At 43.3% G+C, this 18105-nt stretch overlaps 1 protein-coding gene across 1 annotated transcript in view; it reads left to right on the top strand.

The window, feature by feature from the left end:
- The window catches only part of COL25A1 (collagen type XXV alpha 1 chain), a 452042-nt gene that overhangs the window by 417313 nt on the left and 16624 nt on the right, over positions 1-18105 (top strand). Inside the window, exons 32-35 of the mRNA XM_056564488.1 lie at positions 1919-1972; positions 3609-3662; positions 8142-8168; positions 8701-8754. Coding sequence (XP_056420463.1) covers positions 1919-1972; positions 3609-3662; positions 8142-8168; positions 8701-8754 — 189 coding nt within the window. The remainder of the gene's footprint in view (positions 1-1918; positions 1973-3608; positions 3663-8141; positions 8169-8700; positions 8755-18105) is intronic.

Here is an 18105-nt window from a genome sequence, read left to right as displayed (position 1 = left end):
TTTGTTTGAGATAGGAAACTGTGCACATAACTGCTGCATATGTGTTTCACCACTCACATCTTAATATAGGAATATGAATAAAAGAGACTCAAGTGAATATGTTGTAAAAAGTCTAAAAAATTACCATATTTGAGCTTTTTGGCATTAGAAAAACGATTTAGAACTCCCAAAGCACAATCTCTCAAACTGAAGTAGCATTGTCGCCATGGCAATGCCTCTTTATTGTAAAGTTTGGAATGATTGTGAAGATAGAGGGTACAGTACATAGAAAAGCATATGGAAAATCCTTTTGGAAAACCTGCTGCAGTATGCAAGAGAACTAGCATACATATATATTAACTGGGGCTGATCTAGACTCAAGTGCTTTTAAAATGTGAATTCAACTTGAGTAAAAAGAGACATGGTCACACATCCACAACATGCACCTTGATCTAATGCTTCTCAGCAATATTTATTAAACTAACAGGTTGTTAGTGTACTTTATGATCATGACTTACAGTCACGGCCACCTGTAAGTAGTTGGTCCTTAGCATCCCTAGTTTGAGTGGCATCGGGGCTGCTCTGCCAGTCTGGTTGTTCCCCCTGTGGGCACTGGTGTTGGGGTGGTGGTGGTCACCACTCAGTGCTGCACCATTTTATGCTAGGGACCCACTACTTACAGGTGGCCATGATGTGGCTAGTGGGCTTGCACTTCATGATCATAAAGTACACTAACGAACTGTTAGTTTAATAAATATTGCTGAGAAGCATTAGATCAAGGGGCATGTTATGGATGTGCGACCGTGTCTGTTTTTTCTCAAGTTGAATTCGCTTTTAAAATGTCACTTGGTTTAGCATGAAACCACTGAACAAGTTATACAGTACATGTGGACATTTTATAATTGTTACAGATTAGTTTGTAGAGATTTGTTTCCACAGTGACATTAAACCAGTTTATGTTATTATCAACAACAGCTAAAATCTGCACTGATTCAATGTTAATGTGCAAAAGAATATGAAAAAGTTCAAATACTGTACGTATTATAGGCATTGTACATCAATATTATATGATGCACACCTGCACCATCAAAGTTGTACTAACCACAAAAAACTAAATCGGATTACGAATAAGTATTCATCAACAAAAGTGTCACTTGTATAGAGCAGGGAAGCCACTAGAGTTTGAGAATGATCCCTGTGGAAGAGAATATATATATATATATATATATATATATATATATATATACTGTATATCCTTGCCTTTTTGCAAGAACACTTCCATCTTTATCCATCAGGATTATGAGGTGCCCAGAAGTAAGCGCTAACTCATTATTCATACTGTACATGTAGAAGTAAGGAATATTAGTAGGCCTCAGTAATTGTAAGGGAGGACACATATGCTGAATGTGTTGTATCATCATGCGTCTATTGTTCTAATGATAAAAATGTAAAAATCTCCCTTTGGAAGAGTCAATGCCTTGGAATGGCCTCAGTCTCCTACTCATCTTTTATAATTCAGTTCTTCAAGCATGATCTCCTCCTGTACAGGCATGCATCTTTCTCTTCATGGGCTGTGGATGCCAAGTTCCAATCGGTCTATCTCTGCTTTATATGACGGAAATTAAACTTTCCATAGAGAGAGGGTACAGATTGCCAGAAACTGATTATTATTCCAAAAAACTAATTTATATTCTAAAAACTGGATTATTCATTCATGTCTGTTCCTGTTTGTACCTTGTCTTGTTTCATGTATTCTGGATTGTGACGTTAACATACTGTACTCCTTACTATATGCCACCTTTTATATGCATGATTCCTTCTAACAAGATTTCTTTCTCAATCAGTCTTTCTATTTCCTGTGTTGCTGCTGAACAGGGAGGAAACCAATTCACCTTTATTTTGTTCCGTATTTTACTGTTCTTTTCTGATTTATTTTTAGGGTACAGATGGGCCAATTGGTCCACCCGGTCCGGCAGGTCCTAAAGGTGACAGGGTATGTAAGCCCTTTGTACAGTATAAGAACACATTTGTCTTACAAAAGTCACATGGATATTGGTAAATTGTTTGTACATTCTAAAAAAAAAAAGTGGTAAGTGTTGATATGAAAGGAATACCTCAGGTATCTCCAGAAATGAGGATTTTTAAGCATCCTCGTCATTTTTTAAAGAAGGTAAATCACACTTTTACTCAAATAATAAGCCCCAAAATGTAAAGCAAAATAAAATCCCCTCTTTCGTTGCAGTATAAAGAATCACACAACTTTTCAGATATTTACTGTATGTGTGCTTTTTCAGATTCACAAAAATAATACATTTAGGCGATGTTCACACGGCAAAATTTCTGCGTGGAATTCTGCATGAAAATTCAGTATGAATTTATAGCCACTTCAATGGGATTCTGCTGTCCCATTCACAAAGCAGACTCCTGCTGCAGAATTTAGCTGGAGGAATTCCAATGAAGTGAATTTCTAATTTCTAATGATTAGTTACATATATGATCCATGAGAACTAAAGTATGGGTATTTCATCCTCAGACTCTTTGGCTATGTTTACACAGTGTAAAATAAATAGAAAAATATGCCTGTCAAATAGGAATAAAATTTGTCCATATTTTTTATCTAATAATGTGCACAATGAAAGTCCATGGAAAAGTGGCTGTCGGTGCGCACACTGATAAAAAAAAACCATTATAATTCCAACACTGGAATTATGGAAGCTTTATTTTTAATAGTGTGTGCATTGACAACCCCTTTTCCATTGACCTTTATTGTGCAAATGTTACGCCGAGCGCTCCGGGTCCCTGCTCCTCCCTGGAGCGCTCGTGGCGTTCGTCTCTGTGCAGCACCCCGGTCAGACCCGCTGACCGGGAGCGCTGCACTGGTGTCACCTGCGGGGATGCGATCCGCGTAGCGGGACGCGCCCACCCGCGGGTCGCATCCCAATCTCCTCACCTGTCCCGTCCTCTGGCTGTTCAGTCCCAGCCCGCTCTCTGGGGCACGCGCGCGCCGGCTCTCTGAAATTTAAAGGGCCAGTGCACCATTAATTGGTGCCTGGCCCAATCAGTACCTGCACCTGTGCTATGTATATAAAAACCCACTTCCCCTTCCTGTCCTTGTCGGATCTTGTTGTCTTGTGCCCTGTGAAAGCGTTTAGTGTGTTCCCAAGCCTGTGTTCCCAGACCTTCTGCTGTTGCCCCGACTACAACTCTTGCTGCCTGCCCTGACCTTCTGCTACGTCCGACCTTGCTCTTGCCTTGTCCCTGTGTACCGCGCCTGTCTCAGCTGTCAGCTGGGGTTGAGTCGCTATCGGGTGGAACGACCTGGGGGTTACCTGCCGCTGCAAGTCCATCCCACTTTGCGGCGGGATTTGGTGAAAACCAGTAACCCCTTAGACTCCGTTCCCCTGGTACAGCCCACGCCATCACCCCACTGACACAGAGGATCCACCACCAGTGTCCTCGCTGCATACCAGTCCGGATCCTGACAGCAAATTATTAGATTAAAATATAAACATATTTTATTCCTATTTTATGGTAATATTTTGCTATTTATTTTAAGATATATGAACATAGCCTAAACACCCTTCTGTTTTCCTGGTAGCAATATTGTTAATGTTTGTTTGTTTTTTCAGGGAGAAAAAGGTGTTGTCGGTGATCCAGGGCCTAGAGGACAATATGGTTTACCTGTGAGTCAGAACATATCAATTCCAATATAGACTGTTAATTTTTTCAATACTCAGGTGCAGAGAATGAGAATGCTATGGTAGAAATGGTAGAATCAACTTGCTATAGTCTAGATTAAAAGACTATTGTTACGCCTAGCGCTCCGGGTCCCCGCTCCTCCCCGGAGCGCTCACGGCGTCTTTCTCCCTGCAGCGCCCCGGTCAGTCCCGCTGACCGGGAGCGCTGCACTGTCTTGGCCGTTGGGGATGCGATTCGCACAGCGGGACGCGCCCGCTCGCGAATCGCATCCCAGGTCACTTACCCGTCCCGGTCCCCTGCTGTCATGTGCTGGCGCGCGCGGCTCCGCTCTCTAGGGCGCGCGCGCGCCAGTTCCCTGAGACTTAAAGGGCCAGTGCACCAATGATTGGTGCCTGGCCCAATTAGCTTAATTGGCTCCCACCTGGTCCCTGACTATATCTAACCTCCTCCCTTGCACTTCCTTGCCGGATCTTGTTGCCTTGTGCCAGTGAAAGCGTTTAGTGTGTCCAAAGCCTGTGTACCTGATCTTCTGCTACCCATCCTGACTACGAACCTTGCCGCCTGCCCCCGACCTTCTGCTACGTCTGACCTTGCCTCTGCCTAGTCCTTCTGTCCCACGCCTTCTCAGCAGTCAGCGAGGTAGAGCCGTTGCTAGTGGATACGACCTGGTTGCTACTGCCGCAGCAAGACCATCCCGCTTTGCGGCGGGCTCTGGTGAAAACCAGTAGCCTCTTAGAACCGGTCCACTAGCACGGTCCCCGCCAATCCCTCGCTGACACAGAGGATCCACTACCTGCCAGCCGGAATCGTGACAGTAGATCCGGCCATGGATCCCGCTGAGGTGCCGCTGCCAAGTCTCGCTGACCTTACCACGGTGGTCGCTCAGCAATCGCAGCAGATTGCCCAACAAGGACAGCAGCTGTCGCAGTTGACCGCCACGTTACAGCAACTTCTGCCTCTGCTACAGCAGCAACCATCTCCTCCGCCAGCTCCTGCACCTCCTCCGCAGCGAGTGGCCGCTCCTAGCCTCCGCTTGTCCCTGCCGGACAAATTTGATGGGGACTCCAGACTCTGCCGTGGATTTTTGTCTCAGTGTTCCCTGCATATGGAGATGATGTCGGACTTGTTTCCTTCAGAACGGTCTAAGGTGGCGTTCGTAGTAAGCCTTCTCTCAGGAAAGGCCTTGTCTTGGGCCACACCGCTCTGGGACCGCAATGATCCTGCCACAGCCACAGTCCAGGCCTTCTTCACTGAACTCCGGAGTGTCTTCGAGGAGCCAGCCCGAGCTTCTTCTGCCGAGACTGCCCTGTTGAACCTGGTCCAGGGTAATTCTTCCGTTGGCGAGTATGCCGTACAATTCCGTACTCTTGCTTCAGAACTATCCTGGAATAACGAGGCTCTCTGCGCGACCTTTAAAAAAGGCCTATCCAGTCGCATCAAGGATGTGCTGGCCGCACGAGAGATTCCTGCCAATCTGCAAGAACTCATCCATCTAGCTACCCGCATTGACATGCGTTTTTCTGAGCGACACCAAGAGCTCCGCCAGGAAAAAGATTTAGATCTCTGGGCACCTCTCCCACAGTATCCGTTGCAATCTACGCCTGGGCCTCCCGCCGAGGAGGCCATGCAAGTGGATAAGTCTCGCCTGACCCAGGAAGAGAGGAATCGCCGCAGGGAAGAAAATCTCTGTCTTTACTGTGCCAGTACCGAGCATTTCTTGGCGGATTGCCCTATCCGTCCTCCACGCCTGGGAAACGCACGCACGCACCCAGCTCACGTGGGTTTGGCGTCTCTTGGTTCCAAGTCTGCTCCTCCACGTCTCACGGTACCCGTGCGGATTTCTTCTTCAGCCAGCTCCTCCCTCTCAGCCGTGGCCTGCTTGGACTCCGGTGCCTCAGGAAATTTTATTTTGGAGTCGTTGGTTAATAAATTCAGCATCCCGGTGACCCGTCTCGTCAAGCCGCTCTACATTTCCGCGGTCAACGGAGCCAGATTGGACTGCACCGTGCGTTACCGCACAGAGCCCCTCCTCATGTCTATTGGACCCCACCTTGAGAGGATTGAGTTCTTTATTCTCCCCAACTGTACCTCTGAGGTCCTCCTCGGTCTGCCTTGGCTCCGGCTTCATTCCCCCACCATTGATTGGACCACCGGGGAGATCAGGAACTGGGACTCTGCCTGCCACAGGAAGTGCCTCTCCCCCCCTCCCAGTCCCGTCAGGCAAGCCTCTGTGCCTCCCCATGGTCCCCGTCCTGGTGTCACACTGCTCCGTGCCAGGCCTCGCCCTCTGCCCTCCCTCCCCATTCCCACTCCTGCTGTACTGCCTGCCGTTGAGGAAACCCTCCATTCTTTCCAGGTGTCCTCATCCCAGGGGAGGCAGTTACCGGACAAAGAGAAGGGGAGACCTAAGGGGGGGGGTACTGTTACGCCTAGCGCTCCGGGTCCCCGCTCCTCCCCGGAGCGCTCACGGCGTCTTTCTCCCTGCAGCGCCCCGGTCAGTCCCGCTGACCGGGAGCGCTGCACTGTCTTGGCCGTTGGGGATGCGATTCGCACAGCGGGACGCGCCCGCTCGCGAATCGCATCCCAGGTCACTTACCCGTCCCGGTCCCCTGCTGTCATGTGCTGGCGCGCGCGGCTCCGCTCTCTAGGGCGCGCGCGCGCCAGTTCCCTGAGACTTAAAGGGCCAGTGCACCAATGATTGGTGCCTGGCCCAATTAGCTTAATTGGCTCCCACCTGGTCCCTGACTATATCTAACCTCCTCCCTTGCACTTCCTTGCCGGATCTTGTTGCCTTGTGCCAGTGAAAGCGTTTAGTGTGTCCAAAGCCTGTGTACCTGATCTTCTGCTACCCATCCTGACTACGAACCTTGCCGCCTGCCCCCGACCTTCTGCTACGTCTGACCTTGCCTCTGCCTAGTCCTTCTGTCCCACGCCTTCTCAGCAGTCAGCGAGGTAGAGCCGTTGCTAGTGGATACGACCTGGTTGCTACTGCCGCAGCAAGACCATCCCGCTTTGCGGCGGGCTCTGGTGAAAACCAGTAGCCTCTTAGAACCGGTCCACTAGCACGGTCCCCGCCAATCCCTCGCTGACACAGAGGATCCACTACCTGCCAGCCGGAATCGTGACAACTATTAGAATGATTGCCATCTATGAAGAAGATAATTTTTAAATAACAACTGCAAACTGCTAGCTATTCAATGTCCATGTGATACATTGATGGGCTGGATCAGCCATAGCATCAGCTATTGACATTCAGCACCTTGTGGCTCTGGCTCATAGAGGGAGGACCTCACTTCTTAAAGGGGTACTTCGGTGGAAAATTTTTTAAATCAATTGGTGCCAGAAAGTTAAACAGATTTGTAAATGACTTCTATTAAAAATGCTTAATCCTTCCAGTACTTATCAGCTGATGTATGCCTCAGAGGAAGTTCTTTTCTTTTTGAATTTCTTTTCTGTCTGACCACATTGCTCTCTGCTGACACCTCTGTCCATGTCAGAAACTGTCCAGAGCAGGATAGGCTTATTGTGGAGATTTGCTCCTGCTCTGGACAGTTCCTGACATGGACAGAGGTGTCAGCAGAGAACTCTGTGGTCAGACAGAAACGACACAACTTCCTCTGGAGTATACAGCAGCTCATAAGTACTGGAAGGTTTAAGATTTTTAAAGAGAAGTAATTTACAAATCTTTGTAGCACCAGTTGTCTGGCACCAGTTGATAAAAAAAAAAAAAAAAAGTTTTTCACTGGAGTACCCCTTTAAATGTCTATATGTCATGATATGAAGATATGTAAGGAAAAAAAGGGGGGAGGGGGACAGAGATGGCACTATATGGTGCTGTTTTCCTTCTGAGGGATAATGGAAAATGACATGATGCTCACCTTTTTGTGTTGTGCTATCAGGCACAACACTGTAAAGCGTTTTAAGCGTTGTACTGTGTGTGTGTGAGCTGCTGGCCTGTCTGTACCGATTCCATTGTGGAGTGTTGTGAGACTTGGTAGTGTAGATGTGTGCGGGGAGTTCCAGGCAGGGAGCCTCCTTGTAGTCCGACTTAGGCTGATAGCACTACAGGGGGGCTCTCTGTCTGGAACTCCCTGCATGCATCTACACTACCAAATATATGTCATGATATGGCACATACACAGTACAGTCTCTCTCACAAACTCACTACTTATGTCAGTTTAGTATTTCACATGGTCATAGATAAGGTTTCCGTAGAGTGCAATGTATCATGGGTTATTGCCTATGAATGATGCCTATTCTATTTGATCAGCATATAAATGGGACTTGTTCTGATGGGATAGACCCAGTAACAAACAATATTTGCAGTTACGTTTTCAATGCACACAATCTCTCCTCTACAAGATTGGGGATAAGATAGTATTTAGATTAAATCACCCTTAAAGGGAACAAAGGGTCATGGATATGTACAGTATATTCATCTGTTGTAACAATCTTTCCCACAGGGCAAAGATGGGGAGCCTGGTCTAGATGTAAGTTATTGATACAACATGGGACTGAGCATGTTTTGTGTACATACTGGACAACATTTCACTTTCATGTTTTCTTTGGTTTCTTTTCTGTTTTTTTTATATATATATATATATATATATATATATATATATATATAATTTTTTTTTTCAAAATAAGAGAACTAGATGCACATTTATATATTGTAAATAAATAAGTAGACATTGAATGTTTAGAAAGCTAGGCATAATAATAGACTTGCTGTATCGTTGTAACAACGGTAAGCCATATGGTACCAACATGGAGTACGTACATGTATACTGTGGTATACCTTAAAGCAAGACTTTAAATAATTCCCATCAGGTCTCCTCAACATAATAACATAGATGAAAAACAAATGGGCATGCCACAAATACATGTGTTCCCACGTATCTCCAATGATGAGTGAGTTTCCACACAATGCTGGGAATAATCTGCAGAAAATAGATTTCTCAGTCTTACAGCCTCCAACACATCCAGTGCATAGAGACAAGGTCATTTTGTATATTGTTTCAGGGTTTTCCTGGTCCCCGCGGAGAGAAAGGAGACCCTGGAGAAAGGGGAGAAAAGGTGACCAAAGTGTTCTGTGGATGTTAACATTGCAAGCGTGTCCCTGAATTTACTTGGATTTATCATAGGTTCCAGAAATCTAATCATTTTCCTGTGTGCCAAACATCTGCGATAATTTGGACTTTGAGCATTGAACTTTTCCCTTTACCCACCTGGGATGGTTGCTTCTCAGTTAGCTTAGTCATTTATGCTTACTAGGAAAAGCAGCTATTGCTATCAGTAAGCTTCACAAAGAACATACAGTTTTATTACCAGTTTTATTATGTCCACAAATTCAAGATTTCCATGAAATCATTAGTCACAAGCAAATATATCAATTGACAGGTTCAGGGTCAAGTATGTGCTTACTTTTATATGTGCATCTCCTTCTAAATCTGTATTAGGTCCACTCTTGAAACTAGGTATTTTTAACACTTGTCTGGAGGGCTTACATATACAAAAAATGCTGTTTGGAAAAAAGTCAAGAAAACTGGATGCATAGCTCTGCAGCTCTGCTTGTAGTGAAATAGTTTAGAGCTAAACAGGATATTAAAGGGGTACTCTGGTGGAATTTTTTTTTTCAAATCAACAGGTGCCAGAAAGTCAAATAGATTTGTAAATTACTTCTGTTTAACAAACTTTAGCCTTCCAGTACTTATCAGCTGCTGTATGCTTCACAGGAAGTTGTGAAGTTCTTTCCAGTCTGATCATAGTGCTCTCTGTTGACACCTCTGTTTGTGTCAGAAACTGTCCAGTGCATGTGCAAATCCCCATATCAATCCTCTCCTGCTCTGGACAGTTCCTGACATGGACAAAGGTGTCAGCAGAGAGCACTGTGGTCAGACTGGAAAGAACTCGATAACTTCCTCTGGAACATACAGCAGCTGATAAGTACTGGAAGTATTAAGAATTTTATATAGAAGTAATTTACAAATCTGTCTAACTTTCTGCCACCAGTCATTTGAAAACATTTGCTTTCCACAGGAGTACCCCTTTTAATTGTAATTTGCAGTAAATGAATTAAATAGGTTATTTATTACTCAATCACTTCACTCCCTGGCCTGACTCTGACAGCATTCGAATCTATGGTGAAGAGACGATAGACTCAGGTCAGGTTTAGGTTAGGTTTGAGTGAGAGCTGTTGAGTGAGAAAAAGAAAAAATTCTTCCACATCAGCGTGAACATCAAACTCCCCTTAATACCACATATTTTTTTCATTTCTAACCATACCTTACTATATAATTCCAAAAATGTTAAATTCTGCAACCCCTCCCCCACTCCCCACTACCAATCTTAAAACCAGCCTCTTGTAATTGACCTATATCTTTAAATCCTCTTGTAGGCTATTGAAAAATGTATACTAATACATGACACCTGGTCAATGTTTTGATATTTTGTAGTTTCTTTGCCAAAAAGTAAAATTTATATTTGGGCGGACTCCACCCACCTCTACCCTCCAATTGGACCAATTCAGCATGCTTCAAATATTCCCATTTCCCATTTCCTTCTCAGAATCTACCTAACATAGCTTCCAGGCCTTTAAACCATCCCTCAGGAATCCATATTGGTGCAGCATATAAAATGTGTGTGTGTATGTATATATATATATATATATATATATATATATATAACATTTTAGCCAAACCTTCACTGATCTTTTAATGGAATTATTTAGAGGTTTCATATTCAGCTTACTGTATGGTTAAACCTTAGGGACAACCCTAACCCCTAAATATTCCAAAGATTCCCCTAAAACTTTAACCTCTCTTACCACTTGAATTTGTTATCTATCCCCCGGTAAGAATGAAGATTTTTCTTAACAAATACACATTACTTAAAGATTGTTTTCACAGAAAGAGTAGAACTAGCCCATAATCCATCAGAAAGAGTAGAACTAGCCCAGAGTCCATCAAATTCAATCTATATACTTATTTTGTCCCTACTGTGTTGATCCAGAAGAAGGCAAAAAACCCTCATGAGGCTAATGCCAATTGCCCCATACCAAGGGCAAAAATTCCTTCCCAACTCCAAATATGGCGATTAGAATAAATTCCTGGATCAACTTTTTGTCCTTATAAATCTATTATCATTACCTGTAACAGTGGCGTTGATAGGGGGGTGCAGGGGCTGTGAGCTGCACCGGTTCACAACTGAAAATGGGCTGACACCCCCAAGCTGGAAGTAATCCCACAATGGTGTCACCCCATCCAGTCTTCACTGCCTCCATACAGCAGTGTTTCCCAATCAGTGTGCATCCAGCTGCTGCAAAATCACAACTCCCAGCATGCCCAGATATTCAAAGGGTTCAGTGTGTGGTAGTATTATGTTCAGAGGGTACATTGTGTGGTAAAATTATATTCAGAGGGTGCAGCGTTTGGTAGTATTACATTCAGAGGGTACGGTGTGTGGCAGTATTATATTCAAAGAGCCCAGTGTGTAGTAGTATTATATTCAGAAGGTACAGTGTGTGGCAGATTTATATTCAGAGGGCGCACTGTGTGGTATTATTACATTCAGAGGGTACTGTGTATGGCAGTATTATATTTAGAGGGTACGGTGTGTAGCAGTATTATATTCAGAGCGGCAGTGTGTGGTACTATTCTATTCAGAGAGTACGATGTTTGGCAGTATTATATTTAGAGAGCCCAGTGTGTGGTAGTATTATATTCAGACGGTACGATGTGTGGCAGTATTATATTCAGAGCGTACGATGTGTGGCAGTATTATATTCAGAGAGCCCAGTGTGTGTTAGTATTGCATTTAGAGGGTACTGTGTGTGACGGTATTATATTTAGGGGATACAGTGTCTGGCAGGGTTATATTAATTATGGTTTTCATATAGAGGATCAGAATGTGCTGACATAGTGAGGAGCCAATTCCGTTTGGGTTACAAGTTCTGTAGAGAGATTTAGCTTGAACAAGTCACTATAGTATATACCATCTGAATTTGATAAGGAAAGACTATAGAGAAGACGTCACCTATATTCACTTATATCATTCTGTATTCTCCTCACTATGTCTCATCAGAGCTGTAGTCACTTGTAAGTTCTCCAGTGATGATAACTAAAACAACAACTCCCAGCATTCCCTTACCACTGCCTAGATCATACTGGGAGCTGTAGTTTTACATGGTAAAAACATCTTTAGTGCTCTCCTCTACTTGGCAATTGGTATATTTGATTATTATTCTGGAAATAATTTTCCGCAATGTGCAACACCACGGGAATCACAACAGGCTAAAAATTACTTGTATGGGGTGACACCATTTTCTACTGCACCGGGTGACACCAACCCTAGCAAGTCACTGACCTGTTATATTGTTACTCTAGAACACGTCTACACCTCTTTTGAACTCTTTTAATGTGTTCATCATGATCACATCCTCTGGCAGAGAGTTCCATAGTCTAGTCTCACTGCACCGCTCACTGTACTGCCCCCTTATATACTTATACATAGTTATTAGGTCGCCTCTAAGCCGTCTTTTTTCTAAACTAAATAATCCTAATTGTGATTCTGAGGTGTCATCAGGGGCAAGTTTTAACATCTAGCTAGGGCAGTTGTACCAGTTGTACTTGGATCGTTGAGCATAAGTAGAGTGAAAATGCCTTAAAGGGGTACTCCGGTGAAAACCTTTTTTCTTTTAAATCAACTGGTGGCAGAAAGTTAAACATATTTGTAAATTACTTCTATTAAAAAAGCTTAATCCTTCCTGTAGTTATTAGCTGCTGAATACTACATAGGAAATTCTTTTCTTTTTGGAATGCTCTCTGATGACATCACGACCACAGTTCTCTCTGCTGACGTTATTATAATAATAATAATAATAACGCTTTATTTATTGTTGTCCTTAGTTGGATTTGAACCCAAGTCCCCAGCACTGCAAGGCAGCAGTGCTAACCACTGAGCCCCCATGTTGCCCTTAGCATACATCTGCTATGCATCTGCTATGCATGGTTGCTAAAATGGACAGAGATGTCTGCAGAGAGCACTGTGCTCGTGATGTCATCAGTGTTCCAAAAAGAAAGGAATTTCCTCTGTAGCATTTAGCAGCTAATAAGTACTGGAAGAATTAAGATTTTTTAATAGAAGTAATTTACAAATATGTTTAACTTTCTGCCACCAGTTGATTTAAAAGAAAAAAGGTTTTCACCGGAGTACCCCTTTAAGGAGGACATGGTGCAGTATTTGCATGGTGCCCAGGAGCTTCAAGGTACACCTCTGATCTACTTCAACTATGCTCCTATATAGTAAAACTTGATTATTACAATGTAATATTCGTATCGGATAAAATGATTTTGTAGTAATGTAGTATGTAGGTGATTCAAGAGTTTGCTTTTTACATGGTCGAAACTACTATAAGCAAATAAATTCTGCTAAAATTCAAATGTGGTTTGTATGTCCCTGTGAGTGCTTAGGTTTACTCCATGTATGCTAGTTTCCTCTCACAGTTTAAAAAATGATAGGTCAGGGTATCTAGGTATTCTTGGCACACATGAAAAGATATAGTCTGGTTTAATTTTTGTAGCATAGTTATTTCTAACAATACTACCTTGTTTTACAGCTACATTAAATAATTTAATTTATTTAGTTTTATATTATTTTATCATAACTCATTGTCATTTACCACTGATCAATTAAGAGTGTCTCAATACCTTGTTACTGTTTGTTTCCTTTTCCAGAGGTGCATTCCCTTCTTCTCCTTCACCCTTTGTACTTTCCTATAACTTTACTTGCTTACTTTTTCCCTAAAGCTTTCCTTTCCCTGAACCTAACTGGTTTATTTGGTGGATATCTGTGCACTCTCAGCCCTGGACGTAACAGTTCCTATCATGCTTTACATTCTGTGCCTATAAGGCATAGTGATCTCATAATAATTCCCCAGTCTTTCCTTGACTGCTATCCATCGTTCTACTAATTTTGTGGCCTCCTCCTCCCTTCCATGGTAATAAATACCAATTTCTGCTTTTATCACTTCCTGCAGCCTATTGATGGGTATGAAGGACATTTACTTTTTTCATCATAGTCTTAGCAATAGATGATATGATAACAAACAGGACTGGATACACTTACTAAGTCAAAGTTGCAAAGTGAAAATTATTTTATATTTGCCTAACTAGCTACACACAAAATAGCCAGGTGGTTGTGAGAACAATAAACACATACAGACATGGACAATGTGTTGCTACCCTTCCGTTAAGGTCAGAAAGAAAAACAATGCTCCCTAAAATAACCTTAGTCTGCAAGAAAGTAATAATGAATACAAATTTACTGAAAATAAACAGATGACAATAAGATATTGCTTTGAAATCATGGTTCAACAGAATCATTTTGAAAAACAAAATAATAAAAAACTAAGGCTAGGTTCACACGGCCGTTGTCCCCGTCGCGATTTTCATCCTTTGCTGCCTCCTACACTATTAACAGATGCAAACTGATGCAAAGGGATGCCATTTAGTGGTATCCTTTTGCATCAATTTCTATCCGTTAGTATGAAAAGTCAGCCGCCTACAGACTTCCACAGCCAGGACTACTACTACTCCCATCATTGAACATATTTGTTTCCATGATGGGAATAGTAGTTCCCTGCTGCGGGAGTCTGCTGGTGGCTGTGGAGGCTATATTAGGGCTTGTACTACAACCCCCATCATGGAACAGAGTATGTTCCATGTACAGGGGCTGAGGGAGTGATCGCACCGGGTCTCACTTCTGAGACCCGATGTGATCGTAAGTTATTGACCAGGGGAGCGGGCGGCATGCTCCACTCCCCTGCTATGTATATAGTGTTTTTACTTTCATTTTCAAATACCCATTGGGAGCCCTGAATGGCCAGCACCAAGTGGCCATTCAGGGCTCCTGGCGGTGTTTTTAAACTTGTACCGTGAATCTTCATAATTTATTACCCCTGACCACTTCACATCTTCTAGCGCAATGAGAGCGCACAACGGGGACATGTCAGTCCATTCCCCACTGCTCATTCCTATACAAGACAGGGATGAGCAGCAGGGAAATGGACTGATATGTCCCCGCTGTGCACTGTTATTGCGCTTGATTCCCAGCCACCAGTACCTGACATGTCCCCGCTGCCCGTATTGCAAAGGCAATCAGAGCGCACAGCGGGGACATGTTAGTCCATTCCCCGCTGCTCATCCCTGTCGGGTACGGGGATGAGCAGCGGGAAATTGACTGACATGTCCCCGCTGTGCGCTCTCATTGCTGTAGAAGATGTGGAGGGGTCAGGGGTAACAAATTGTAAAGATTCACGGTACAAGTTTGAAAATGAAATTTTGAAAATGAAAGTAAAAACACTATATTCATTGCAGGGGAGCACAGCATGCAGCCCACTCTCCTGGTTAATAACTTCTGATCGCTTCAGGTCTCAGAAGTGAGACCGGTGCGATCAATCCCTAAGCCCCAGTACTACTACCCCCAACATGGATTAGACTCTGTTCCATGATGGGGGTGGTAGTACAAGCACTAATGTAGCCTCCCCAGCCACTGCAGACTCTCGCAGCAGAGGGAACTACTACTCCCATCATGGAAACAAGTCTGTTCCATAATGGGAGATTTTTGACGGGTAAAACAAAATACAGCTTGCAGCGTCTTTTTGCCGTCCAAAATTACAGATTTCAGAACCAAACGCGTGCAACCGGCTTGCAAAGAACTGTAAAAAAATCTCATTGACATCAGTGGGTCTCATTTACGCCCACTTGCAAGCCGTCTGCAAAAGGCTTGAACGGATTTGAGAACGTGCATGAATAAACGGGGACAGACGTTAATGTGAACGAGCCCGAACCTGGACAAAAATGATGTCCCCCTGAATTTAATGTTTGGTCGCACAGCCTTTTGAGGCAGTCACTGCAAAGGATTTCTGTAAGGCCATGTTCACATGGTAAAATTGATTCCGGCGTCCGCAGCAAGAATAGACATTTTATTTTTTCAGTAGAATCCACATGGAAATGCATTGCCTTCTATTTGATGGTGCATTTCCAAGCAGTCCATGCAGACATTCAACCATGTGAACATAGCCAAAACTCTTAATGAGATTTTTTGCCCACTTCTGATAAGAAAATGTCTCCAGCTGTCTCGGGTTAGAAGGGTGCCTTTTGGGTCATTATGCTGTTGAATTTCCTGTGATTTGGACCAAGCTTGCTTTTATTGGGCAGCACATTACACTACAGAATGCCTTAATAGTCTTGAGATTTTACTGTACCCTGTACAGATTCAAGACACCCTGTGCCAGATGCAGCAAAGCTGCCTCAAAACATAACCAAGCCTCCTCCATGCTTCACAGTAGGTGCAGTGTTCTTTTCTTTGGATGCTTTATTTTTGTATCTGCAAACATAGAGCTGAAGTTACTTGCCAGAAAGCTCCAGGTTTGTCTTATCTGTCCAAAGAAGCTTCTGGGAGAATGTCTTCTGGACAGATGAGACAAAACTGGAGCTTTTTGGCAAGTCACTTCTGCTCAATGTTTGCAGCCGCAAAAATAAAGCCCACGAAGAAAAGAATACAGATCTGACCGTCTTGCATGTCATAGTAACATTTTTGTGTAAATATGTAGGTTTAAAATGATGCACAGATTGAAAGATATCCATCTGACCTGTAGATCATGTGGTTGGTCAGTGGTATCTATGCAAGCTGCCAATAAAACAAAAAAAAAATTGAAAATTGTGAAAATAGACCATATTGTAATAAGCTATTTTTGTGATCCTTGTATTCCTGGGATCAGATCAAATTAAAGTGTCAAGAAGCACATGGTTAGATAGAGCTTTTCATCATTAGTCCAGCCCATGTCTGCTTTATCTAGTGGCTGTCAGTCAAATGGGGTAGGCGGATTCTAACTGGAATAGAGGCAGCAAATAAGAGGACATGTTATGGACTTACTTGGTCTCTTGCTATGCTGTGGAATGGCTCTTGGGCTTTTAAGCCACATTTTCATATTAACAAAAAGGCTTATTTCTCAGCAGTATAAAGTATTATGGAGATAAAAAAAAAGTATGCACAAAATCCCAATAAAAAGTCATAGACTCATTTACATTCTTGTTTTCCCGATGGCAGGTCCACTTTAACCCTGTAATGTAAAAAGTTGTCATTGGGCGATTAACCCTTAAAGTGGTAGTCCAGTGCTGAAAAACGTATCCCTATCCTAAGGATAGGGGATAAGTTTCAGATTGCGGGGGGTCCGACCGCTGGGGCCCCCCACAATTTCCTGTATGGGGCCCTGGCTCGCTGGCCAGATAGCGAGTGTCGACCACCGCACGAAGTGGAGGCTGACACGCCCCCCTCAATCGCTATGGCAGAGCCGAAGATTGCCGAAAGCAGCTCTCCGGCTCGGCCAAAGAGTTGTATTGAGGGGGCATGTCAGCCGCCGCTTCGTGCGGTGGTCAACATGCCCCCTTCCCCGGGCTGCCGGGGCCCCGTACAGGAAATCGCGGGGGGCCCAAGCGGTCGGACCCCCCTCGATCTGAAACTTATAGTGGATACGTTTTTCAGCACTGGATATCTCCTTTAAGGATACCGTTCATTTTGGCCTTAAAGACACAGCCAGCTATAATTTATTTGTGTGTCCTTTTTCCCTCTTCTTTTTCCAAAGAGGCATATTTCCTGTATTTTTCCATCCACAGAGCCATGTAAAGGCTTGTTTCTTGCACAACCAATTGATTCATAATGACACCTTTCATTTTACCACAATGGAAGTTGAAAAGAAAATGCAATTTTGCTACTTTGGGGGGGTTGTTTGTCAGCTAAGCACTTTACAGTATAAATGATAGACATTTTTACTTGTTTATCTGTTACTGTACTACTTTAAAAAAAAGGTTACCTCTCTGTAAAAAAAAAAAAATTGCATGCTTAAAAAAAGCAATTTTTTTGCGTTGTGATCTGTAATTTTTATCAGTACCACTTTTGCATATATGTGACTTTTTGATCACTTTTTATTCCATTTTTTCTTTAATGGGATATGACCGTACGGGATAATTAGCATTATGTTTTTATAGTTAGGACATTTCCACACATGGCGATATCAAATATGTCAATTTATTTTATTGTATTACATGTTTTCATTAGTAAAATGGGAAAAGAAGGTCATTTCATTTTTTTTTTATTGGGGAAGGGGCTTATTCACATTTATTAAAAATTTAATTTAGGTCCCCATAGGGGATTATTTATAGCAATCTTATGATTACTAACAGATACTTCAACTGCTTTAGATGGCATGATCACAGCATTATCGGTGGGTCCCCGGCTGCTCATAGAAGCTGGGATCCACTGTGCATGAAGCCGATGTGGCCCCTGCACTCGCTTCATGTGCAGAACGTAAATGTATGTCCTGATGCGTTAAGTACCAGGGTACCAGGTCATACATTTACATCAAAT

The sequence above is a fragment of the Hyla sarda genome, chromosome 1 (genome assembly GCF_029499605.1).
Source record: "Hyla sarda isolate aHylSar1 chromosome 1, aHylSar1.hap1, whole genome shotgun sequence".
NCBI classification, from domain to species: domain Eukaryota; kingdom Metazoa; phylum Chordata; class Amphibia; order Anura; family Hylidae; genus Hyla; species Hyla sarda.
This window is presented reverse-complemented; position numbering and strand designations above follow the sequence as displayed.